The 26,420-nt window shown below is 39.4% G+C and overlaps 1 protein-coding gene across 1 annotated transcript in view; it reads right to left on the minus strand.

Moving 5' to 3' along the window:
• Positions 1–319: 319 nt before the first annotated feature.
• Positions 320–26,420, minus strand: part of ADGRD1 (adhesion G protein-coupled receptor D1) — a gene marked incomplete at both ends in the record, with an annotated part of 118,414 nt that continues 92,313 nt past the window's right edge. The window contains 5 exons of the mRNA XM_079543647.1: positions 320–415; positions 1,075–1,167; positions 2,920–2,961; positions 4,032–4,158; positions 23,446–23,537. Coding sequence (XP_079399773.1) covers positions 320–415; positions 1,075–1,167; positions 2,920–2,961; positions 4,032–4,158; positions 23,446–23,537 — 450 coding nt within the window. The remainder of the gene's footprint in view (positions 416–1,074; positions 1,168–2,919; positions 2,962–4,031; positions 4,159–23,445; positions 23,538–26,420) is intronic.

The raw sequence follows: 26,420 nt of genomic DNA on the forward strand, positions 1-26,420 counted from the left end.
TTCTGGGATCTGGAAAGATTCAGATGGCAGTAAACCCTTCTTGCACGCCTAGCGTTTTCATCGGTGCTGACAAAACCATCCAGTGTATATTTGTGCTATTTACTTTGACCAATAACGCTAATAGGCAAGTGGTAGAATGTGGTAGACAAACAGAATAGGGCTATTTAGTCAAGAAAACAATATGACAATTTCCAATCTAATAGTCAGTGACTAAACAAGCAGTTTTCTACTGGTATTGACAGTGAGAAAATACTGGTGGACATTGTGTCAGAGGTCCTGAATGTATGGCTTGATTTTCACTGAGAAGCTGGCACTGCTGTCAGACTGCTGATAAATCAATGCGGTTGGCTGAATTGGTGCTTTTGTCCCAGGTGTTCAGCTTTGTGGGGGTTGTGCCCGGCCTGTTCCCGCTCATCTAGAAAAAACAGCATTGAAAGTAGATTTATTTATTTTGCTACAGCACTCTTGTCTGATGAAATAAAAGCTTGAAAGGATCTGTTTACATTACAGCGTTGTCACAGAATCTTGAAAGCATATTCCATAAAGGGTTTTTAAGTTATTGCCAGAATCTAAGGTGATTGGCAGTGATCACTTAATAATACCTATCATTTCAGAAGTCTGGCTCTTTATAAAAACAAATATATTTAGCCTCAAGGCAATCTAAGCAAAGCTGGAAAAGCATACGCATGCATTGATTTATTTAAGAGTTTGTTTCTCAGACTTAAAAGTAAAAGTGCCCTATCAAAAAGGCATAGTCATAAGACAGATACATTGCCAAAATGCTGCTCGACTGCATAATGTGGAGTTCAATACAAGTGATGCAGATGGTCTCATTGAACCATACTCCAGTTGGTAATGCCTGCTTACGTTCATCTGATGGTTTACCAGGAAGTAGAATTGTGTCCTTTGCTTTCAAAATACATACTGTAGCTGCAACATAATTCTTGCTGATTCCACCTCTCTTCACTGTGCGTTAAGTTTGGTATCCACACACCCTTTTGTGCCCTGTTCTTTCACCAGAATGTGATGTAGAACCCTTGCACGTACAATAGAACAAAAAGGACAAATACTCACAATGTCGGAATTGAAGGGTTTTACATTGATGTTGCGAGTTGAGCTACTGGTGAGGGACCACACCTTGGTTTTGTGCTTAAAAGCAGCTCTGACCTTTGGGAGGAAAAAGTGGTACAAGACAGAAGACTTGTTATGGAAAAAGTTGTGTGTATTTTCTCAAGTGCTGCCTACAAATACATCCCCATTAACCTTCCCTCACATTAATGTCACTAACAACTAAATTATGTACTAAAAACAGCAGTCTGCTCCTACATTTTTGTTTATACTTTAGTTATTTATTTTTCAAGTACTCACAGATTAAATACAAAACATTTTATAACCTCATTATGTCTCATTTCTCTGGCAGTATTTTCATGCTATCTGGGTTATCCCAGCCTCCTAGATGTCCAAGCTATTGCTATTCATCTTCTTTGAAAGAAAAAATGCTTTGTATTTGCAGTCCTTGTATGAAGGAGCACCTTTGGGCAGGCTCTCCCCGGTGATCTTGCAGCCCTGATGGTACCCAGACACCTTGAAGATATAGGCCGGCCACCTGCCTGCCCTTCGCTGTGCTGCCTGTGCATTTCTTGTCCTTGAGCACAGGGAACAGAGCTTTGTCTTTTACCCAGCTGCATGGAAATATCTGCAGGTTTTGCTTTACAGTGTCTGAGTTTTACTTCTGCGGTAAGAAGGAAAGCATTCTCACAGTTCAGCTGAAGTATTTTAGAGATGCATAGCATACAGCAAAGCCAATAGGACCTGCTCTCCAAAAGTGCTTGTTCGCATTACCTGTACGTGAATAATTTTTTGAGTATTCAAACCCTGAAACGTTACTGAATTTCATTTCTCATGGCCATGATTCAAACATTATATTTGATATAAGAAGTGATGCTTGACAGAAGGAAGAAGGCTTTTAAGTGTGGGGCAAAATAGGATAGAGAAGTATTTTATGTCCTTACCTTTAGCCTGCCTGCTTAACTTTAGTTGATTCCAATAAAGATAAAGAATTTCACAGTCAGTCTTGGCTCTATGAACTGACTGTAGAAAAAATCACGTCAGTGCTCTAAGACTGAACATGTTGGTCAATATTAATAAGCTATAATTGCTCACTGAAACATCTCCTTGGAAGAGCTGGAGCGCTTTTGATGCATGGGAACTAAACAAGCTACAGGGCAGAGCTATTCCATAACATCCAGATGGAGTAACTGTGGAAGAATCAAAGCTGTGGAAGTATTCCCTAGGAGGTGCCCACTGTGGGCATGCGAGAAATGCTTTTTGTAAGAAATTTTCATTATCAGTAATGCATATTGCTGAGGATTTTCTTTGTCTGCCGTTGGAAGAGAGGATGCAGTGAGCTGTGGGCCAAGCAGGGATGTCTCTGCGACATCAGCCCTGCCTTGGCTTTGTCCCAGCTGCTTCGAGACAGCCTTTGTGTGAAAAGATGCCTCTTGGTCCATTGTGAAAACCTCAGCTCCTAGCCAAGAAAAATACCTGGAATATGTCCTACACTGTTTAGTTTCCCATTAAGAACTGCATGAGCAGTCTCCTAAAGTATGTTTTGCTGAGATTAATGCTTATTTTCCCTTCTGGAACTGCAGATGTAACAAAGCCAGAGGCCCCCAAGCAGGGATTGCCAGAGTGAGTCCTGCTGCCACCAATGTGATCCCATCCCTCAGAGCACAGCCTGTGCCCTGCTCAGCCCCTGCAGCCCCCAGGAATGTGTCATTTCTTTAGTCTTAAGATGCCTTCACCTATCCCTTGGAAACCTTTCTGTGTTAAGTAAAATAAATGCCAAACATGGGTCAAAATGCTGCAGATCAGTAACAGCAGTCATACCAAATTTGCGAACGCCATTTTGTAACATACCTCTGAATTCAGAAGACAATGAAACAGGAACATGAAAAACCCCTGAAAACAGAGAAAAGGGTCAAGGGTAAAGAATGGCCGTGAAGAACGACATACTGTAAGTATTTCTCACAGCACTGTGTAACCATAAACACTGAAAACTGGGATAAATTTTGTCCAACGTTAAACTGGAGAAAAATGCAACATTAGGTTCCTGTGCAGCTTGCCTAGACCTGTTCATGTCAAACGCTGCCTCCTAAACTTTGGGGTTCTGCAGGAAAACATCTAGTAGAAAATAAGCCAGCATTCTTGTGGTGAGCTACATGAGAACAATTTGACTGTGCCTGAAAATGCAGAGGCTCAGGGAAATACTTCAGAGAATTTCCCCAATGTTCTTTTATAGAGTTTGTTTTCTTTTTGATGAAAATTTATTCTTTCTAATCAGTCTTTCAAGAGCGCTGTGTTGCCATCTTTCCGTGACCATAGCAGTGCAGTATTTGTTCCTGAGGTATCAAAGGATTTATAAAAGTTAACATTTTCTTTTCCTTTGTAATCATTATTTGGGAAAGAACTCACCTATAGATTTATACCTCTACTGGAAGCTGTGTTTAAAGCTAGGCAACGCTTGCATTCTTTCCCAAGCAGAACTCTTTTTCCAGATCAGTGTCTTAAGAAGTCACGTGCTGCTTTCTGCAGCATGCAGAACAGATTCCTTTTTCTCCTTATGCTGCACTGTTCCCAGCAACTTCTGTTTGTTTTCAATTCTTGGTAACGAAGCCTCAAACTGACGCAGAAATTTTGTTCTAATAAATTTACAAGAAGAATCTTGCCTTGGCCTTTAAGAATCCTGCACGTGATACCTAGTGCTAGAGGAGTTATCTGTTTCTGTAGCTCACTCTCTAATTTATTTAGCTATTGCTACTGGAAGCACTAAGGAATGAGATGAAAGTTGTCTTCATACAGAGATTAAACAATTGCCAGCGCTGTGTGGTCAGCACAGCAACACTTAAAAGACACAGGAAGGAATAGAGAAAAATCCAATAAATGAAAGCATGTGAAAACATTACTAATGATCCATTTCTTGCTTCTCAACAGCAGTTCAGTAGCCACAACGTTTCCAAGAAGGTACTTACTTGTAGTGAATTGAAAACAGCAAACATATACTGAAATATTAGGGTGTGGGCATTGACCGCCAGAATCCCAAAGATCCATGAGCTTCCCAGGATTGGTAAGAGAACTGCAACAGCTTTAGCTGTAAGTCTGAAAGAGAAAATAGTGAAGGAAAACATGATGAGATAGGTAAAATTTCAGGCCACACACCAGGGAATTTATCAATTATTTCTTGGTAGAAGGCAGTGTGTCCGTAACTGTCTTTGCCATAACATTCCTTCAGTGGGCTGGTCTCTTAGTTACTCACTGCTCATCCATAAGAATGGGGATAACAGAAGCTTGATATCACATGGGATAAATACAGATTGAGAGAGTCAGTGACTGAGGGTGCCAGGGAAGGGATGGAGAGATTCTCCTATAACTACTGTAGTTGTACCTTCAGTTTTCAGTAATGTATCGTCGCTTCAGTGAGGAACAGTAAGTGTAAGGGTCAAATGCAGAGGGCCAAAACTGAGAACAAGGGCAGTATCACGTGGAAAAGAATAAAACCATTATGTAGCATATCCAAAGTACATTTGCTTACTAGCAAGACAACTTGGTATTGCTCTTCTGGAAAGTGACTTGGGATTTTTAATCACCACAAATGGAATGAAACACTATCTACCTCTGCCAAATGCAAATCCTTTAACACCGCAGTATTATTCTGCTTCCTCTCTGCTTTGTCAGAGTTGATTCAGAGAAATATATGCCAAATTCTGAAATAACTTGTGTTTCTTGGAGGTGTCTCCTGATACATGTTCACTCTGCTTAGCTCGGAGTATTTGGCAGATTTTCAGTAAAAGATGGTGTGACAGCTGAAAATGTAATAGCATTGAGAAAATGAGAGGGATTTTTAGTTTCGCCTTAATGAGCTGTGCCTGGGATGTTCATTATGGTGGAAGATTAAAAGATGTTGAAGAAACTGTAGTATTCCAGAGAACTGTATGATCACAGAAAGCTTTCTGCAGCAGCTGAATTCTGAGGATCAAATTCCATATAATTTGGTTCTTGCATTTGTTTTCTGCTTTCACATAAACGTTGCAAATATCTCTCTCTAAAACAGAATACTACTCACCAACTTCCAATAAGGTCAGGCTCAACTAATGAAATCTAGTTCACTAAATTAGTGCTTATTCTACACAAGTGTCTTCTCCTTATGAAGCCTTCAGAGCATCACCTTGGTGCTAATGAATTGCATTAAAGCATTACACCCTATAATATTGACTGCAGGAGTACTGCAGTGATATCCTGATAAAATGTTCCTAGTGTATTCACAGAAAAAGGAGAAGACAATAGGGTTATGCTATGGAGTCCTTGCTAGAGGACCTTACAGAAGTCCAGTACATCCAATACATTCACAGAAGACAGTTCTGCTGTGAATTGTTAAATGGTTCAGGATTGTTCAGTAGTTCAGGTGCAGCTGCTGGTGCAGAAAGTCCCTCATCTTTTGTATGCAAAAAGAAGGGTGTGTGTATTCAGAGAAGAATCACTTTGCTTGTCTTTTATAGTAGGAGTCTGTGGTTGGTGGTCCATCCACTTTAATGCAACAGTCGTTTTGTTCTCAGTTTCCATCTGCTTTTAGATTAAGACAGTAAACACCTTAGTTACTGTTTGCATCAATTGAGCCAGTAAAGGCAGGGCCAAGTGACTCACAACAGAGTTGTTATTAAGCTATCTCTCCCTTTTTCCAGTGAATGCCATACACCTCATTCACAGCACTGAGCAGCCCAAAAGCATTTGTGATGTCTGTCCATTCTGCAAGCTCTCAAAGTTCCTTATGGATCCCACAGGGCAAAACATGTTTGCTGTCAAAACACTACTAAGTAGACAGCCTGGTGCTATTCTGCCTGTCAAGGATGAACAGATGTGCAAAGAACCTTTGTACACCCAGGCATCACATTTTCAGTGACAGCTATCAAAGGACAAACTCTTCCTCTGCAGCAACTGAGTACAGTGTTGGTGGCACAAAACAGAAAGCACAGGGAAGGAAACAGTCCCTGCTTGCAAGGCAGATAGATCTAATCTCTGTTTACCTCAGTGCGTGTGAGCAGGTACTTAGCTCCTGTTGTAGCCCATAGGATCTAAGCACATTCTTACACTTAAATATGTGTTTAAAGTATTTTGTGAATTTAGTCTATGGTACAATTAGAGATAAAGGTGAAGGAGCAGTAAAGGGAGTGTACAGGAATGGAGAATCTAAAAGACTGTCCAAACTCACATACGTTCAGTTTCTCAGAAGTTGGCAGATTTTTATTTATCAGGAAACCTACACAGAATAGAAAGTTGTTTCAGAGAGATTAATGTTGTATATGTGCCATTTAGCTCCTCGTACAAGCTAAAGTAGGGGTTTGGGATAAAAGTGCACAGAACTGCATAACAAGCAATCACTTGTAACAAACATAAGACAAATGAGATTGTTTCAATTCAATGAAGAAATCTTTTAATTAAATGCTTAGATCCAAGACATCTTGTTCATTTCCGTGACCTGAGCACACACTTCATTATATCCTTTATTAAAATCTGTGCTGAAATACTGCATAGGCTTCAGTTTTATAGGGAAATCTGGGACAGGGAAGAATCAGAAATCTATTTTTTCCCTGTATTGATAAGTATCTCAATGTCCTTGGCCATGACTGTTTCTGCACAATTTAATTTAATTCTGCAGAGTCTGTTTAGCCAGAACAATGAAAAAATACAATAAAGCCTGAATTCTCTTATTTAATTACAATATGCATTTTAAAAGATACCATCTTAAAGCAACTAAGTGATAGAAGCTTGTTTTCATGAATCAAGGATGCTTTCTTTTTCTCTGTTAAGATCTAAATTCATCACCTCAGCTGCAACAAAAGGCACATGCTCAACCAAGGAGCAGACCAACTTTTGCCATAAATGCTGTGCAGAAAGATCTGTGTAATCCTACACAGCCCTCGAGTCCTCAGGAAAATGCATCTTCCCAGAACTCAGAGCAGACAGAAGGGGGAGAATGCATGAGCACACAGAGGATGAGGGAGCTTCCTTCAGGCTCTGTGATGGTGTAGAAGTCCCCTGTAACCCAGCAGGTGATCAGTATGCCCAGCACAGCTACGTTTGTAAAACGCTCTTCATTACAAATCACCTTTTTTCCCTCTTTCATTCTCACACTCTCCATTTTTATAAAACTTGCAATTTAGAATATGATTTTCCCTAGCTGCTTTATTACTAGAAAGAAGTTTCCATTATCTCTTTTTTAGTTTTAGCATTACCAGCTTCATTCATTGTGGTCTGGGATACAAAAGAGTTAGGTGCTCAATGTCAGTGTTCTTAAAACCAATCCTACTGTTTGGATTTTCAAGAATTTTTAACATCACAAATGCCGTGAATATTTAAACAACAACAAAAACAAAAACAAAAAAAAACACAAAAACCCACAAATATTGATTAAACTCCACTCATTTTTAAGCACAGAGTTCAGCAGAAATACACAGCTAAAATGAAAACAAAATGCAGATATATGGGATTTTTCTTGCACGTGTGCATGTTTCATGACTATTCACTTAGAAATGCAGCAGAGAGTAAAATTCATTTTAGGCCATCTAACAGTTACTTCTGCCTGCACATCAAGATCTCTCTAAGCCTGTTTTTATTCTCTTAACTGTTTACCTGCTCTGAATTTCTGTGTACGCGTTGTTAGTTCAAGGTATTTGTGAGCTTTACTCACCAAGCAAAGGAGTCAGCTCTGTTCTTCCCAGTCTTTCATTTTCTTCCACCTACCCCTCCCATCCCCATCCTTATTTCATTTTGTCTTTGAACTTCAAAAAAATAAAATATTAACTGTAAAATGCTGTGTCAGAATACCACTAAGGCAGCAAGGTTAAAAATCTCCAAAAAAAGCCTAAGAAATACAAAAGCTAATGTTCAAGTAGGAACATTCATTCCATCATACTGCACGTACTTTTTTTCCTTTTATTCCCATTTTTCTCTGCTACATGAATATTTTAGATAGATTAGCTTCAGTACGCTAAGATATAGAGCACAATCTAATACATGTTGTGTTTGGAGAAGGAATACAGCATGGCTTCAACTGTGCAACATTCAGAACAAATTTTACTCCCGTCATTCGTCATTTGAGTTTTCTGCCATCTGTGAAGTTGGTGATGTGAAGAACCAAGGCAGTGGGGCAGAGGCAGGTGTTGCTCTGCAGATACTGCGCCCTGGTTCAAACAGGGCTCCATAAACCTTGCTGAAATCTTTCTTTGTCCTTGTGCCCTAAAAGCGTTGGAAAGCAGAATGGCCTTTTCTCTAAACCTCTCCTGCATGCTCTTCTCATGCCTTGGCTTTTGAAATTAAGAGCAATGCAGCAGCTTGTTTTTCGCACCTACTTTTTAAAGTTTGGATATTGTTACTCTTCCGATGGTGTAATGTTCTATGAGTTTGTTGTGTCTCTGCATCTGTGTACACTCAGCACTGGGATTAATCAATTAAGAACAAAGCAAAACTAGCACAAAAGATTTATTTTATCCTAATGTTATTTCCTTTAGAGTGTTTTTATGTATGCGCCTGTTATTGCTTCATAATACAGAAAACTTCTGTGAAACACAGAAGAAACTGAAGTCTGATTAAATTTTCATATTCGGTGTATATGGAATAGCTCTTGAGATATCCTGTCTGTCAATTCATGCGACTGCTAGGGTGGTTTCTCACTCTGATGCTGCACTAACGGTGTCTGCAGCTGGACTCAGCAAGAGCTATTCTGGTGTCATTTGATTTCCTTACAGTTTCCATGGCTGTTTATTGCAAAACGGAAGCATCACCAAACTGGCACAGCACAGTACCATCCCATCTGCAGTCCTGACCTGTGCACTAATCAGTTCTTAGATGAAAAGGAAGTCTGCTGAGTTGGATAATTATTGTAGCTGTATGGAAGTGCTGGTGCAGGTTTCAGCACCTCTGAGACGTATTTTATTCACCTACATCACATAAAGTCATGGCACTATTAGTAAAGTTTCTGCCAATGTTTTTCCAAGAGCAGAGGTGGACCTCATAGTTTTATTGTGTTTGCAATTGGTTTGGAACAGCTCTGCTCAATTGAGATTGCTCCCTTCCCCTTATTTAATTTCTGCCCTTTCCTGCTATTGCCCTGAGCACACTGTCGATATCTTATACCAATGCAGAATGACTACACTGACAGCTACAAGAAAGAAATTTCACTGCTTGCAGAAGGAAAATTTTATTGCTTCTGTGAAGGGGACCCCTAATTCACAAATCAATTTTATTGGCTGTATATGAAGAACTAATCCTTTTAAGACTCTGATATCCACTTTTCAGTGACGATGCCTGCTGAAGTAAGAATTAAATTCAGATCCATAAACAACGTTATATAATAGTGGAGGAAGAACAGTCATAAAAGAAAAAAACGTTCACAACAATTCATCAAAATTGTTACCCTGACAAATAGGCCTTTTAACTGTAATTTCCCTCTTGTTCTTAAACTCTTTGCTAGCCACTGTCAGCAGTATCCTTTATATAAAAAATAAATGACTCCTCTAGCCTATAACTAACATTTCAGACTAATGCTGGAAAAGGTTGAATTCAGCCTCAGTTTCCCATTTGCTACAGCTAGCCAAAAAGACACGGCAAGTGAAAGGCGTTGTAGAAGAGATCTAAGCTGTAACAGCAACTGTGAGTGAGAAGGGGAGGGAGCTCCTCCTTTCCTGTTACACTCAATGCACAACACACAGACATCTCACCACTGACCCTCGCAAGAAGGCAGTTGCTACCAAAGCAGTGGGGCTTCTTATAAGTCTTCCCAAAAGGTAAAACTACCTCAGCATCCTATACATCTGGTAAATTAGAAAAGTTCCTCCTTTTGAGTCATCTGCCTATGACCCTGGATTACAAGATTTAAGGCAGTCTTGTTCCCACTGCTCACTCAGCAGCAGCTTTTGTGGATGGAGCCCTGGTTCTCTCCTATGCTCTGTTCTGCAGTCTTCTCAGACACTCATTTTGCTCTTCTTAATAGAGGTACTAGTTTGTTAGGAGGAGTTGTCTTTGTCCTTTGGTACCTGAGCCCTCTCCTTCAAACAGATCAAGAGTTAAGCTCTTGTGTTCTGCAGGATGCACCCCATTCCCTGGCTAGGTTAGTAGATACAGCATTGGCTCAGAATATACTGGGATTAGGCTCAGATCACTCTTCTGACTGTGGCACAGCAGCTCACTTTGTTCCCCAGATCATTTTGACTCCCTGCTCGCTGCTCATTCTCTCCTATTGAACCTGCTCTACTTATACTGAATAATTAAATATTCACTGGGTCAGAGAGATTAGTTGTGAGGCACCCACTCGAGAGAGAAGTCCTACCTAGTCTTTGCTTTATTAATATTTCCTAGCTTATATTAAATATTCAGTGGAGCAGGAACTGAAATTCAATTCTCCCTTCAAAGCCTCATGAAGCCTAACAAAGCTACAGGCATGGCCAGAAGTCGAGGTGCTTCAGGAACTTCAGTGCTGAGAAGGCAGTCCCAGGGGATGGCAGCATTGACTTTTGGCTTCAGCACTAAACTAGGGATTTAGGAATCCATGCCTTGCTAAGGCCTCTCGCAGATCAAATCCTAGGATCACGTCCTGATTCTAAAATTACAGAAGAAAAATAACACTTGCCAAAGAAAGTAACAAGCACTTAACTTAAACATGTCCTTCTCTTCAATTCAAGCCATTAAAATAATATAGGGAATAAAAATATAATATCCTTGCAAGCTGGATTTTCAGGGGTGAAGATTTGCCCAGGAGAACTGTGTTTGCAGAGGGATTTTTCCAGTTTACCTAGAATATACATTCTCCAAAGTTTTTGACAGTAATGCCCTCATTGCACTGCTGCTGAGACAGCATTCCCTGTATCTTGGTCCCCAAATCCAATGTTAAAGCTAATTTCCACTGAATTTTGCCATTGAGTCATCAAAGAAAATGATAACAAGTTAATCTCAAAGCAGAAGAGTGTTCCACATCCAGCTGAGGAGTATTTATAATTTGTTTTGGAAGAGGAGATGAAAATGCTATCTGCACTGTGAGGCTTTGCGCCACAGGATACCCAGCAGTACATGCATTCATTCCCAGGAGAGAACCAAAAGCTCCTCTGTTCCTGCTGAAGTCGGTGTTGTCTTTTAAAGGTGACTGGGAGCTTTAGCTAGTTCACAGTCTTGCTGCTTTAATCAGAACTCTGTATTTGTGTCCATGTGTCCTGCCCTTCCTGCTGTTTGTACTGAAGCATCCCTTGAACCTCAGGAAGAGCCTCAGTGTAACTGAGGATATATTTTCTCCTTTATCCCATAATAAACTCTAATACTGCAAGCAGCATAACAATTTCTGGTTAGTTGATGTGCAGAGTACCATCACATACTAGCAACTATACAATCCTGCTGCATGCAATTATTTATATTGGCCATCAATGGTCTTTTTTTCTTTTTCTTCCCAAAACTAAGTAGAATAAGGGGTTATTTATTGCAGCTATACATTAATTATGATATTTTTTTTTAAATAATAAAAATATGTCTGCTGAAAAAAGCTTTTTGGGGGATTCCAATCCTTTGTGACAGGAGAAAAATTTCCCAGTATATGGTATTGATGACCATGGCCAGAAGACAAAATAATCAAATTCTCAGAAACCTCTCAGCAGAAGATGAAAGCAATCTAACAGAAAAAGGAAAAGAGCAAGCCGTGACCCTTACCAAAGTATAGATTTGTTAATGTCTCAAACACAAACTGTTCATTTCCATAGTTCTTGCAGTGTTTGATTCTTCCTTAAAAGCTGAGTCTGGAATTATTTCAAAGGAAGCAAATGGAAACAAAAAAAACCCAAGAAAATCTTGCACGATTTCACTTTAGGAGTTCCTTAATAGCATCACAAAAGCACAGTGACAGGGGAGTCTGGATGGATTAATTTGTTGTTTTAAAAAGAAAGCAATTTGTAATGTCGTAATGTGTTGGGTCGTGCCATCAGTAAAGGTAGGTATGTCTCCAGAAGTGGAACACACCTCTTACTTTCAGAGTTTCCCTGTACAGACCAAGCACTCAAGAGAAGAGCAGCATTTTTTCTCATAGCCGGAAAGGAAAAATTATGCAGGAGGATTTGTTTATATCCACGTACTGCTAGCAACAAGCTAGTCCTGGGCTGAAAAAGGTCATGAAATTATTTCTGTTGGTAGAACAGATGAGCAGAAGATATCAAATCTTTTCAAATCGAATTGACAAAATATAACCATCAAGTTATTTGTAGGAGCAACATATTAATAGGATAATCTTAACCTTGGCTGCTGCCGAGGCTCTGCATATGTGGAAACAGATGTTCCTTCAAACTCTCCTCTTCTAATGTGGACCTGGTGCCTAGCTCGACTTTGGACTCAGCCCAGGAGAAGGAATTTGTTACAACAGCTTATTCCCAGAAAACTCATTACCTGTCTCTTCCAAGGACAAGGCAATGGAAATGTCCCAAAGGGCTCGATCCTGCCTGTGGGTGCCAGATGGACTGGGCTATGTGTCATCCACTTCTTTTCTCCAACATTTGCACCTAATTATTTCTTCCACTATAGCCTCCATTGTCTTAGCTATTTTCAAAGCTCCCAGCGCAGGACTTCTTCCATCTCAGGACAGCTTTCTGCATAGCCTATCCCTAGGGATCTGCTCAGCAGGAGGAATTGCATTGGCCTGGTGCTCACTATTTTTAATTGGCTAGATCTCCACAAGTCATCTTGAAACAATATACTGAAATTAGTCTTACTGTGCTATTTACAGCCCTCTGAATCTTTTTTATGTTTCTTATGTCACGCGGCGCAAATATTTGTTTTCTCAAAGATAAAACAAGATGACGGACCAAGACTTAATAAAGAGGGATTGTCAAACTATAGAAGTTATGAAAAGAACCTCGTAATGTTCGCCTTCCCTCATATAACGGAGATTTGATGGTAGAATTCATATAACTTCAATTCTGATGTGAAAGGGCACAGCTTGTTCTGAAGGCACATGCAGAGAAAAAGAAAGGGGGTGTCAAAAATGTAGATCTGCTCAGAGAGCAAGAAAATACAGGCAGACAGATCTTTTGAAGGTATCTGTGCAAAATAAAGGAAAAAGAAATGGGAACAGTAGGGCAGCATGGTGTCTATTTTGGCTTGCTCTCCCATGGAGATAATGCAAATGGAGCCCTTTTTTCCTAAAGAGTTCAAGAGTTGTCTAAAGGATTACATGTTAGCATGGAACCAGCTTGATTTAATTGATGCTATTGTTACTGAAATGCGGAGTTTATAGAACGGTTCTTTTTAAGAAAAAGATCTGTAACACTGCAGACAGTGATGCAATCCCACTGCAGATTTTTTTTCGTTGTGTCCCTCACTATCAAACCAGGAACACCACACAGTAAAAACATACAGTTCCCTGCACAGTACCCTCCACAGAGTACTGGCAAGCCCTGAGCTGCAGCATCATATTTGGATTTGGATGTCATTCTTCAAGGAAAATGTGGTCATTCTAGAGGCAAGGAACAAGAAGGATCATTGAGTTAGCAAGCATGGTCTGCTGAAAACTTCCTAATAAGGGTCTGAGGCTTTCAAAAGACAAGTTTGCTTCAGCAGGGAGAGAAAGAAACTGTTGCCCACATCCACTAGAGGAAGACAGTTTGTCATTTCTTAAACTGCCCTTGTGGAAATGTCAAGCTTTTCAGGAGAATCCAATAGGAAAAAAATTCTGAACCAGCTACACCCTGAAGAGACTCAAATTTCTGTCACTGGAGGCTTTTAACAGATAGTGCTTTACACTGTATTCAAAATGATGAGAAGCAATTACACAGCCAGTTACCACGTTTCAGCTGACAAGTGGCAACAAGCCCCACGGCTTGGTAGTTTTTGTACCTGGGAATGCCCAGAAAAAGCATCTTCATGGACACAGAGTTTATTGGAAATGTGTGGATTGAGTAAATATTTCTGGCTCTTAGTTTGGAGTCAATGAGGCTTAATTTAGGATGACAGAATAACAGTCACATCAACCAATACACAAACCTGTGGAATAACAACATTCATCCCCCTGAAGATCTGAACTCTGAAAATGATCTCTTGACCTAAGCAGTCTCAGTGACCCTTAATTATGCACTGATATCAACAGAAAGATCATTCTTCTATTTCCATGGTAACGGTACCAGCGAACAGCAAAGCTATCAAGGTCAGGCGTATAAACTGAGAAAGAAAAGTAATTTTCTGTAATGGTTCATGCGAGCCTTAACTGCAGCACTGCCAAATAAATAGCCATATACTTGCTTGATCGCCTGTCTCAAATGTACGTAAGGGGGGAAAAAAGAATTGCCAGATTACAACTGCAATCACACTGCCTTGCTGCCTGGTTTCTAAAACTGCTTGCTGGTGACTTGTTTCAGAGGATAACACAAACTGCAGAAAAGCATTTAGCTGTGCAGTGCTGTAATGTGAGGAACTCATTTTCTTATTAAGCTGGTTTTAAAGAAATGAGGCAACATACGGTTTTTATTGTGTTTATCAAAGTTAATGTCATAGCTGACGCTGTATTACTTAGAAAAAGCCCAGCAAGAGGTCATAAAAATTCCTCCAAAATATTTTCCAGCTTGTTGAAATAAAAATGTTTTACTTACGGGTTTGATTCCCACCTTCTCTAAAGGCCTACCTGCAAATGGAAAAACCAGAACAACCTACGTACTTTCCCACTAACCTTTCCAAAACGCCTGTGACACACCTATGGGTACTGGCACTTCATTACGTAAATGAAGACGGTATCTAAAAGCTTGAAAGGACTTCTCATTCTAAAACAGGGCATTTCCTTTGTTGCAATTACCCATATTTTTCATTTATTTTCTTTATTTTGTGAATGCAATGTCGGGAAAATATGTAAATCACCCTTAGCTAAGAGCTGTGTCACTCCGGGCAGTGATTTACATGGCTGCTCACAGCCCTGCAAAAGGTGCACGTTTAAATTAGCGTTTACTTTATGCGATGGTGTAACTATAATATTTGTCTTATTATTCTGCATAAAGCTGACAAAGAATTCTAGGATTATAAATTAGGCCAAGGACATAAAAGCAGCGGCAGTTCAAGCAAGCTCTTGCAGTTATTGCTGTTCACAGTGAGTTGTACCATTTCATGATGAATGACCAGCATTTAACTGTTACTCTGGTACCGGGCGTAAAGCTATGACTAATACACCACCCTCCTCCTGCTGAGACATTTATGGCTTAAATCAGGTATTAAAAGATTGAAATCTAAAAGAAATTAAGGCATTTTTAAAAGAAAAGAATGTGCACTCCAAAGCACTTTTTCACCGTAGATCTCCAGAAGTTGACATTTTCTGCTGTTTTAAGTCTAACAAGCGCTGGGCTGAAATCTGTAGCAGCACAAAGAATAGTTAAACCCCACTGAAGTCATCTTAGGCTCATGATGTCTCTTCAGGGACGTGAAAAGTACGAAGCAGAACACTGGAAAAAAAGACAGAAAGAGGAGGAGAGTGAAGGAAAGAGAGAGACTGAGAGGCAGCAGACAGCAAGTGAATTGTCGCTGAGGTCACACAGCAAGTCCCCAGCAGGCCCTGGCACGCAAGGCAGTGCCCCACAGACCATGCTGTTTGTAAATGGGACACTGGGGAAAAAAACCAACAAAAGTCTTCTCTCAGAAATGAGCAGTTCTTCAAGTAGGCTCCTGGAGCAGACTTAGAGACATCAGTGTTACGTTCACATGAAGCAGTTAGTGTTGGGCACTTACGAAATCCCAATCTTATAAAGAAAAACCTATTGCTATCTCCGGGGCTCAGACATTAGGGACACGAGCAGTGAGAATTTTAGCTAAGCTGTCATAGCTCATCTGATTGTTTATCACTGTTAACGTTGTGTCTTTACTACCCCTCCTAATAAAGATGAAATTAGAACATGGAGTTCAGAGTTCCTTTGGAGCCCATAATCAACAGGCCCTGCTCAGTCTTGAGCAGTAAATCCTATTTAAGGAGAAAAGACAGAAGAAAACCAGCTCCCATAAAGGATGATCTTGGCTCAGAAGAAGGCAAGTAAGAAAAAATAAGCTGTGAAAGGACTCACAGTGTCACCTTGTCCAGTTCAGCCACAAGGCAGAGTCATTTGTCTCTCCTGGCATCAGTATTAGCTATGACAGACATTTGTGCAACCACTTTTGGGAGCTGTTCAAAGACAAACTCAGCAGTTCTTCAGGTGATCAGCTCCATTGCTTTGATACTCCCCTTCCACTATTGGAAGTTTGAAGATACTTGATTTTTTTCATCAGTTTAGGATTCTTTCTATTTGTCCCTTTTTCTGTGCCCTTGAAGAAGTGCCTCCTTCCTACAGCAGTGTTTTACATACTTGCAAACTGTTATCACTCCTCCTGAAATGTGCCTGAGCCATCATACGGCCTGGAGCCTTTCTTCAGTGCTTCAATTCTCAACATCTGTACTAAAGAAAGCACTGCCATTACTGTCATTACGGTTACTAGAAGATTAGCACTTCCCATTAATACTCTTATTGCCAGCACTTAAACCCATGTATTTTTAGTCTAAAACGCTGAGTCTAATAAGAAGATACCCAAACTTCATTTGTATTTGTCATATTCAATGAGCCAAAAATTTAATTTTGTTGAAGACATTATCATTGGCAGTAGCATGTCAGCTCACTAATTGTCATTGCTTAATACATCCCTTTTAATTATTTCCTTTATTGCCAGTCACTCTCCTCCTTCCAAGAGTTTCCGTGAGGTACATCGTTCATCCTGTTTGAAGCCATGTACAATGAACGTGATTTCTGACAGTTAGAAATTGTTAAGAAAGAACTGCTGAGGGCAGATTCAACTTGCCAGACTGTTCTTTCTAACTGATGGCTCTCCCTCAGCAGACAGAAAAAGCTCATTTCTCTTTTGACAGAGGAGAGAGAAGCAGAGCTCCGTGTCTCTGAGGGATGCAGCTGCTATGTGTCAGCAAGGCATAGAAAGGATTTTCTAGTGCTATGGGTCTTGAATCCCCATGGACTTTTAGAAGAGTTTGACAAGATTGTGACTTGCTTCTCATCCTTGAAGGGAGAGGAGAGAAAAAGAAATTCTCTAATGGTATTGCAAAGGGGTAGAATTTAGTTATGTAGAGAGGTTATGGTATCTTCTTTGTTAGGAGAGCTCTCATGAGAGCTACAGGTTATGTGTCGTGATTGACAAGTGCATTCTCCAAAAATGAACAGCTGGAAATAATCCTTAGAAAGAGAAGTCTTTGCACTGCAAATGACATGAAACAGACATTGAGTTGCAAGAGAAAAGTGCAACTAATACACAGTTCCTTGCAGAACAAAGCCTCACATTAAAAGCAGCTCTGACTTGGAAGAGCGTTACCTGAGACAAAAGACAGGCAGTATTTCTACAAACAATGTAAAATAGTGATGTGGAGCTGTGGCATGGCATGGATCACTGATTAAAAGGGTGAGCAGTTTGCCACAGCACATTCAGTGTGCTGCGGAACATAACAGATGGCTTCGCAAAGTGCTTCGGAACGGTCAATTACATGTTTAACTCTACAGATGTCTGCAGCATCATGAGCTGCTGGCGGGCAGCCCTCATGTATTTGGATCTGTCAAAGGGAAAATTCTTCTGTACGGCTTATTTCCCCCCAGATAACCAAAGGAAGGAATAGACTTGCAGTAAACCTATGTACCCTGTTTTCAGGTACAACCAAGGTGGTTTTATGCTACCTTTGAAAATGCAGAATGAGCTGACCCAACAGCTTGACTTGCTTACCCTGTTGAACTTTTCTTGAAGCCCTGTCTTGCTACTGCCATTCATTCCAATATTCAGTCATTAATTTAACTGAACAGAAAAAGCATAACCCCTTCCCTCAGTAGAGAACTAAGAGACTGTTTCCTATTTTACTGAATGAGGATCAAGTTTTGAGGGATGAAGGAAAAGAGTAAAGTGATCAAAAAATGGAGAAAAAAGCAAAGAAATATTTCTAATTATGTTGTAATTGCTTTCTCTGTGAATGATTACGGTAGCAATAACGTCAAGTTCACTGGCTTCTGAGCTATACACTTTACAGAGAAGTTATATCAACTTTTGCCACTCTTTGGGCCATTTCAGACCAAGGAATGAAATATATATATATAATAAGAGCTGGACTTGACAATCGATTGAAGAAAAAGTTAATGGAATTCCCTCTCTTCTAGCCAGTACAGTGCAAAAGTGAAGTAGCTGTGGAAGCACAGAGATGTAGTTAAGAATGATATCTGTATTTCTAGATTAAAACTACTTTTATTTCTAGATTAAAACTACTTTTACTGCAACAGAGATGTGATTGCGTTCTTCCGCTACTACAATCCCTATTTAACTAACTGCAGATCTAAGGTCAATGAAAATTGCATTATTACCCCTGTAATCCAGGAGACAGGTAACTCCAATAATCAAACATCCTACCTGTGACAGACTTAATCAGGGAAGAGTTCTCTTGGAGTATATTACATTTTATTACAAACGTGCACATTTCTGAAGCACTGTCACGTTAGACAACTTTTCTCACTGTAACAGAGAAGTAAATTCCCAAGTAAACACAGCACCGACCGAGGCTTCAAAGGGGTAGAGCAGCAATTGAAAGAAAACAAAACTGTTCTATTCCTAGCCAGAGTAAATGTATGCACTCAGAGAGGAATCAAGATTTTATATGCAGCAGGAGTAAGTTAAAAAATCTAAGTGTTCAAATGGTCCATAACTGAAGAAAGTAATCATTTGCTTCTTCAAGCACGTGAGCAATTACATTAAACTAATCTGATTTAATTGCATTTAGTTCAGAGAGAGACTACTTATATGCTTAAACACAAACATATAATTAATTATTTCCCGAAATGAAAGACCAGTCAAGAAGAATGGATAATGCAAACAAATGTGCACATGCATTTCAGTTTTTCAAAGATTCAGTATTCTATATAGCAAAACATTCAGATCAACCTTGTGGTGGGAAATCTGTTCCCTGGCTGCAAAACATTCTCATAATGCAACGTCCAAATTAGTTACTGCACAGCATTATTTTACTGAGAGTCAATAGCCCATCATCTGGCAAAAAGCTCAGAAACAAGCCTTCGCATCTAAGTGAAAAAGCTCAGACAAGTTTGTGTTCAGCATGTTTCAGAAAGAATACAAAAAGCATAATCCTCACTGAATTCAAGTAAGAAATAGGAACTTGTAATAATTCCTTGCTCACCTTTCACCACCAAACTGCTTTTGCAGTATTAGTTTCAGGTGATAAACAAGGGACCACTCACACATACATACACTAATTATATAGTGACCAAATATCTCCTGCCAGACTGTCACAGGAGTCTGTTATGCATTAACTAGCATCTCTGATCATACACTGTTTAATTAATTGAATTAATTTTTCCTTAGATTATTGTGTGTTTGTTTTTTTTTAAATTATGTATCACGGACTTCACTCCTGAATGCTTTTTCAGTTTATATCTGATGTTGGAGGTATTATTATTTTCTTTTAAAAAACTACAAATAGAAACATGTCCACATCTGCCTGTATCTCCAAAACTGGGAAAATGGTCAGCAAAATTCTGCCTGACATCTTCATTATGACAAGCAACATCAGAACCTGAAAAGGTCAATCAGCCCATAATGTACAGCACTTTATTCTGGGTGGAATGTGAATTAGGAGGATTATGAATTAATTAATTTTATGTAGAAATGAAGAAATGCTGTTAACGCTTTCCTTGTCTGCTTTGGCTTTTAAACATGAAGTTTGATGGAAGCTGCCTTCAGAGCTGAGCAGTGGCTCATCCTGATGCAAATTCTGTGGTCATATTTGAGTCAGCATTTAAGAGGACCCGTTGCCACACAGAAAATCAGGAACAATTACTCTAAATAATTACATCAGCTTATTGATGTCTGTTGCCAAGAGAAACAAGTCCTTGTTCATAATATCCAATCGCGTTGCCAAGTAACTTAATCTTTAGGGAAACTAAATACACTGCAGCACTAACACTTCTCTTACAATAAATGTCTTCTCTAATTGATATCATCGTGGATCATAACTCCATCTTTGTTCTGACAGTTTCCTAAAGTAACCTCTGCTCAGTCATGGCCTGACGACCTCGAGGTGTGAGTTATGACACTGGGCTTGTTGGTGCTCAGGGAGTATCTGTGTTGGAGCCAGGCAACCTGGGCTTCCTTCAGATTCACTGAGGAGAAAGCAGAACCTTTAAGGCACGCGTGTCAAGCAGACAAGGACTGCAGGACAGAAACACACATTTGTCCAGTGATCAGGGAGTGCAGGTGAGCAGGTTTCTGCTTTGAGGTGCTCTCCCACCTGGGCTGCCAGCTAAAGTGGAAGCCAGAGCTCTTCAATGTGATAGAACTCTTCCTTCAGCCAGAAAGCCTGGCGAGAGACAAGCCTGATGGTGGGCCAGCTCTGTAAACATGCAGGCTGAGGTTTCCAAACCTGAATGCCTGCAACTGCTGTTTGCTTGAACTCAGCAGCAGCTGTAAGGGTGAGGTCTGTTAGGTGCTTACAGCAGATGTAAATATTGGCCTGAGTTACCAAGGAGAGACAGCCAGCACCTCTCTTAACACTCCTATCACAGCACTTTAGATGCTCCTTGGGCAGTTTTGCAACGCCTTTTGGTTCGTTACCACTTGCAACCTTAAAGCCCCCACTGTATCATCTAAATTGTTGCAGACAGAAACTTAATGTTTCTTGTTGCGCTTTCCATATAAATTTCATTCTAGCTTGAAAAAAATGCATTGAAATCTCTCTTTCCCTTTCAAGTTTATTGGATTGAGCAGTTCTCATTTTCTTTATTTTGTCTTTTGCTTTACAAAACAGTGAATGCAGCCCCAAAAACCCCCTTCCTCCCTATGAAACACTTTGCTACAGCAAAGAACTAAGACACCGTGACAAAGTACATTCCTGTCTCACCAAAATCATGTTATGCCATATTAATTTAGATGTTTCCAAGAAAAGCTTGATAAATTCATTCTAACATATTCCATTTTCCCCCATAGCTAATGTCAAATGAATGGTCCTACCCAAATGGGAGCCTGACAGGCCCTTTGTTTAAGGCTTGTGATGCACAGTGCAGTTTGTGATCTTCATGGATTTCTCCCTAAGCCAATTGCACTTGTTGATTCAAAAACCACCTTGTGGTTCTTGCTGACAGCAACTTGACAGGAACTGCAGGGTTATTGCGTTTTTCTGTTATCTCTGTGCTCTCTGTCACTGATTCATTTTGCTGTGCTTATCCACTCTCATTTGTTAACAGTCTCTAATCAACATCTATGATTCTTCAGTGGTTGCAGGCATTTTAATTTCACTGCAAAAAACATTTCCCAACCAGCTGTCAGAACGGAGCCCACTCTTGTTTTGTTCTCTTCCTTTTTGGAAGACAGTACTGTGGGCAGAATGATTTCACACCAGACACAAACTCTTCTCACCTGTATAAAGAGTACTGATGACAAGAAAATAAATCTAGTGCTACAAAGACCTTCTTTTTCTTTTCTTTTTTTTCCAGCAGATACAGCAGTTACTTTTTCCATGGCATCAGCTGTACAAGAAATTCTAATTTGGGCTCCCTCGCTGCTATGACGAATCAGGTTGTTAACAATCTCTAAGATCTGATCTGTACAGCTATTTATGCTGTTCTCCTTTCAAGTTTCTGAGGACCCATTTCTGTAATGGTATCTACAGAATAAGAGCTATTCTGTTCTGTCTACCTTTCGATATATCTTATTTAATCAATTTATTTTTATGAAGAAAAGCTTATTCATGATTGTTGTCACATACACCTCGTTAATTATTAGATCAGATCCTAGAACTGTACTTTCAAAATTCTTGACACAAAGAGCATCAGCTTAAGGCGCGCAGACACTTCACATTTTCAGTGCAGAGCTCTACCATTCACGATCTCTAGCTGTTAATATTTAAGCTAGCAATCTGTAAATGCATTTCGTCTTATTTCTCGAACAACTATCCTGAAACATTTTTATTTATCCATACATAGCTTTATATAAATATAGAGAGAGAGGGAGAGAGAGAATGGTGCGCAGGGTACAGTGTGTATTGAATCGGCTCTTCATAACACAAGCAAGGAAACACCTAAGTGCACAGAGCCATCTGTGTAGCTCCTGTTTGTGGATCTTCTCTTGTTTTCGTAATTCTGACAATGGATTCAAATTGTCATTGACAATATGCAGTTATTTGCTTCCCAAAGTTCTGTATTTCCTTTATATTTCTGAAGGTCACAGAGACTCATCCAAATCTGAAAGTTATTTTAATTCCCAGTCTTTTCATTTTACTGCAATGTAATTATTGTAAAGATTTTTGTGTAGACTTATTTACTGTTTTTCTTCTCCTGTGGGTGAGTGTACAATAAGTAAACTAACTTCTATCAGGTATCTGTCACCAATATCGTAAACTTAATGGCATTTTAAAAACTACATAAGTAACTAGAGCATAAAAATGATGCCTTATGACACCAATTCAGATCAGTGGCGCCGCACCTTATCACACAATAGCCTGTGACTCAGAAACATTAAGCACAAACCATCAACACATCCTTCCTCTACCCTATAAGCTATAAACTGCTTGAGATATACACAGTGTATTTTTGTATTTGGACTAAAATGTCTTTAGGAGGTAAAACACAAAATGTAACATTCAGCATCTTACTTTAAATTCAATATATTAAGTTGTCCTCTTACTTAGCCACGTATAATCCCACAGACTTTAGACATCAGAATTTATCCTTACATACTCAGATGCAGCAATGCATCTACCTTGAATTTCCCCTCTAGCCTCAATAGCACAGTATTTAAAAAATGATACACTCAGAGAAGTCACAATCCCTGGGGGCTCAAAGCACCTTGATATAAAGACATGGTTGAGTTTAAGAACACATTTAAATCCAGTGTAAGTCTCTGTGCTTTGCAGTATCAAGAGAGTATTAAAAATAAGCATATGCCTCAATATTTTGCTAAACCGGGGCTAGAAACAAGTTTATCCTTTGAAAGAATGGAATAGTTGCAATACCCAAGTACAGATTAATCATACTTTGCGAGATTTATCTTTAAAAATAGCTGTAAGAGGAAAATCTCCATTAACAAAAAAGGAAAATAATGAATCAGCAAATGCTGGAGACTGTAATAAGCAGAAAAACAGCTTAGCTCATGCCAAACTAAAGGCTTCATCCCATGCTGCATTTGGCTTTCATAAAATATAGGTTAATTGGCTGCATTCAAGCAAATAATATGCTGCCTTTATCATTATTTGCTTTTTATTAAAAAGGAATGGTATCAGTGTCCTAGGAGAAGACCATTATACATGTCCCTAGGCTGTGACATGGGAGATTACTAACTTGTTACAGCAGAATTCAAATATGAGAAACTTACTTGAAGGCATTGGCATCCCCGTGGACCTTATAGTTATCTGCACTGATTCTTGAGATAACTCTTGTAACAGCAATGAGAATGCCAATATTGACCTGAAGAAGAAGAAACAAAACTTGGTCAGGAAATTCAGAACTGTGTCAGAGGTACAGAGTGCCCTAAGAATGTACCCTGCAAATGCAACAGAAAATAGGAGCTTTCCCTGCTGCTTTTATTTGGTGAAAGAGAGAGGTTTCCAGTTTTGGACTGGTATAGTTTGACGTTTGTCAATGGATTTCCCTCTCCCCAGTGTGGGTACTTGTGGCAGCTTGTGTTTTTTTTCTTTCTTCAGAAACAGCTTTCTTCTTTCAGATGAGGCCAGACTGACACACTGATTCACAACTACAGTGTTCAGGATCCTCACTCTACAATTAAATACTCTGATAACGTACTGCCAGGTGACAAATTAGACAAGAACTTCAGTGAACAGGAGCCTGTCTGTGTCTGTGTGCTCTTCAGTTTTGTCCTTTCATATGCACAGGCTTCAGAAAACGCCTTTCTCACTAGACTTCACAACGTATAATTCTTGTTTCTTACCAAAGTCTGCTTGCAGCTTAAGCATGAGATTATTTTAAACGAGAAATGAGAAAAATATGTTAAGCCTGAACTCTGCTCTTCAAAAACCCTGCATGTTTTGATGTCGGGGATGAAAAGAATTCCCACCAGAAACCTAGGAATTCTTGAAACGCCTAACACTGAAAAGGTGCAACAAAGGGAAGTTTGCTCTGGAGTCACAGGTGAAGAAAGAAAGAAATCTTCATCATTTTAAGGAGATGTGGCAAAGACTGCCTTGTTTTGCAGAGACCTTAGGTCTGAAGAAAAAAGAAAAGGAGAGAGAGACTGTGAAGGTGAAAGACACGTCCCCTCTTTCTGTCCAAAGTTAGACATCAGCTACAAAGCTGATATTTAGCATCGAGAAAAAGGAAAGAACAAAGCTCTCTTAAACTAGCGTATAAAAAGAATTCATTATAGTACTACTGCTCAGCAAAAACTTAACCATCATAATACATTTTAAAATAAATTTTCTAATTTGGGTAGCAAGGGGGTGAGTTAAAAATGATTAAGTTTGGTGATAATTGTTTTTGTGTCATTTTTCAAATTTCATGACCACTTCTTGTAGGTTTCTAAGGGCAGATTACCACCTACTGTAAAGTGTAAGGATGGATGTGGTAGTTCGTTTCTGCCATGGCTTTTTAGCCCATCCATGGAATTCCATGTAGAACAAAACTGCTTTTCAATTACAAGTATATTCGTTGTTCAGTCGGTTTTACAGAGATTAATAAGAAGTGAAATTGAATGCTCTTGTGATCATTTTCCCTATTTCCACCAAATCATATATTGAAAATATTTTTAGCATCACTTTGAGGCAGTAACACGCATTTCTGAGAAACCCATTTATATGCTAAATATGCATGTTGACTGAAGCAGCAAATGATGAATATGAACAAGTTGCACTTTCTCTTCTTTCTCTCCTCTTCCAAACTCTCCAGTTTTCTGCTTCATGTCCACCAAGCAATGCTCTGCGGCTCTTCATGGCAATTTCACAGGAATTCTGTATCCTTTACTTCTTCCCAGGCAAATTATCTTTCACCAGCCCTGTTTGGTCTTTTATCCCAAGTATCAGTCTCCTCATCTGACACTTCCTTGCAGATTTCTCATTGACAGCTCAAGTTCAACTGCTGTGTGAACCTTTTTTCCCGTGACTGCAAACAGCACTCCTGCCAAGCTCACTCGCACTTAGCCCCAGCCCTTACTTCCATTCCTAATTCTTGTTGGACAAATTGTACTCGATTTTACCTTCTGCACAGCAGTTTTTAAAATATGCACGTTGTGCATAAGTATTTAAAAAAACTGAAAAAATAAATTCCAGTGAAGCCAAGATGAAAGGATGAAACTTCATTCCTTAAATTCTGAATTTCCTACATCTTACCAAAGTCGAGAAGAGCTACAAGCAGCAACGAAGGGATACTCAGATTCTTGCAGACTTTCACTCAAACTGGACAGGAACCTCAAGAAGTGGTTATCAAAACACTACAAGCAAGATGGTCTCCATGGGGACAGAAACTAGATGGTTTGCTACAGCACAAACAGCTTAGCATTTCCAGATTTTAATTTCTTATGTAAAAATAAATGAAAATGGAAATGAATTTCCTTTACATTTTGGCTTATATAAAGTTGAAATTTAAGATCTCGAGCTCCTCCCCTTGTGCAGTCAGTGCAATCATATCCCTGCCAGGGTGCTTTCGCTAATTATTTACAAGATGTGAAGGAAGCCCTGTGATCTGGCTGCTGATAAAAATAAGGTACTTGTGAAATTAACAACCAACCCTTATGCTCAAGTCCCAAAGTTCTATGTTTAAATTTCCTAAACCACTTGAAAATTTCTGTTTAGATATTTTGAGAAATTAAAGTAATCTCACTCAGTCTAAATAAACAGGGTAACTATGAATGTCTTCTTTTGTTAATGTTTCAGTAAGCAAAGCATGGAGGTATTTCCACTGTCTTTAAATGAGAAACCAAAATCAAAATACAGCCACTGAATTGTTCCTCCCAGGGATTTTTTTGGCATTTGAAATAAATGCTTAACAACTTTAATAGCGGAATGATTAATCGAGGAAGCACTCCTTATGTTTTAGCATATATCAGAATGTTCAAAGTGGGAGAACAAACATTTAGATAAGAAAACTGTATTTAAGCTCCTCTGTCTTACTTTTCTGAAAGGCCAGACTTCCTGTCAGTTGCAGTTATTTTGCCTTAAAAGAACACAGGAACATGGAACTGACTACATTCTACTTTTCAAGCACAGCTAATAACAACAGCACGTTTCCTAACTCATAGGACTCCTTTCAAGGCAGCTGGTCTGACCTCAGGAACTATCAACTCTGTGAAATCAGCAGGAGCTGCCACTTCCCATTGTGGCAGGCTCCATCCAGAACCCA

This window comes from Tetrao urogallus (genome assembly GCF_951394365.1).
Source record: "Tetrao urogallus genome assembly, chromosome: 17".
NCBI lineage: Eukaryota > Metazoa > Chordata > Aves > Galliformes > Phasianidae > Tetrao > Tetrao urogallus.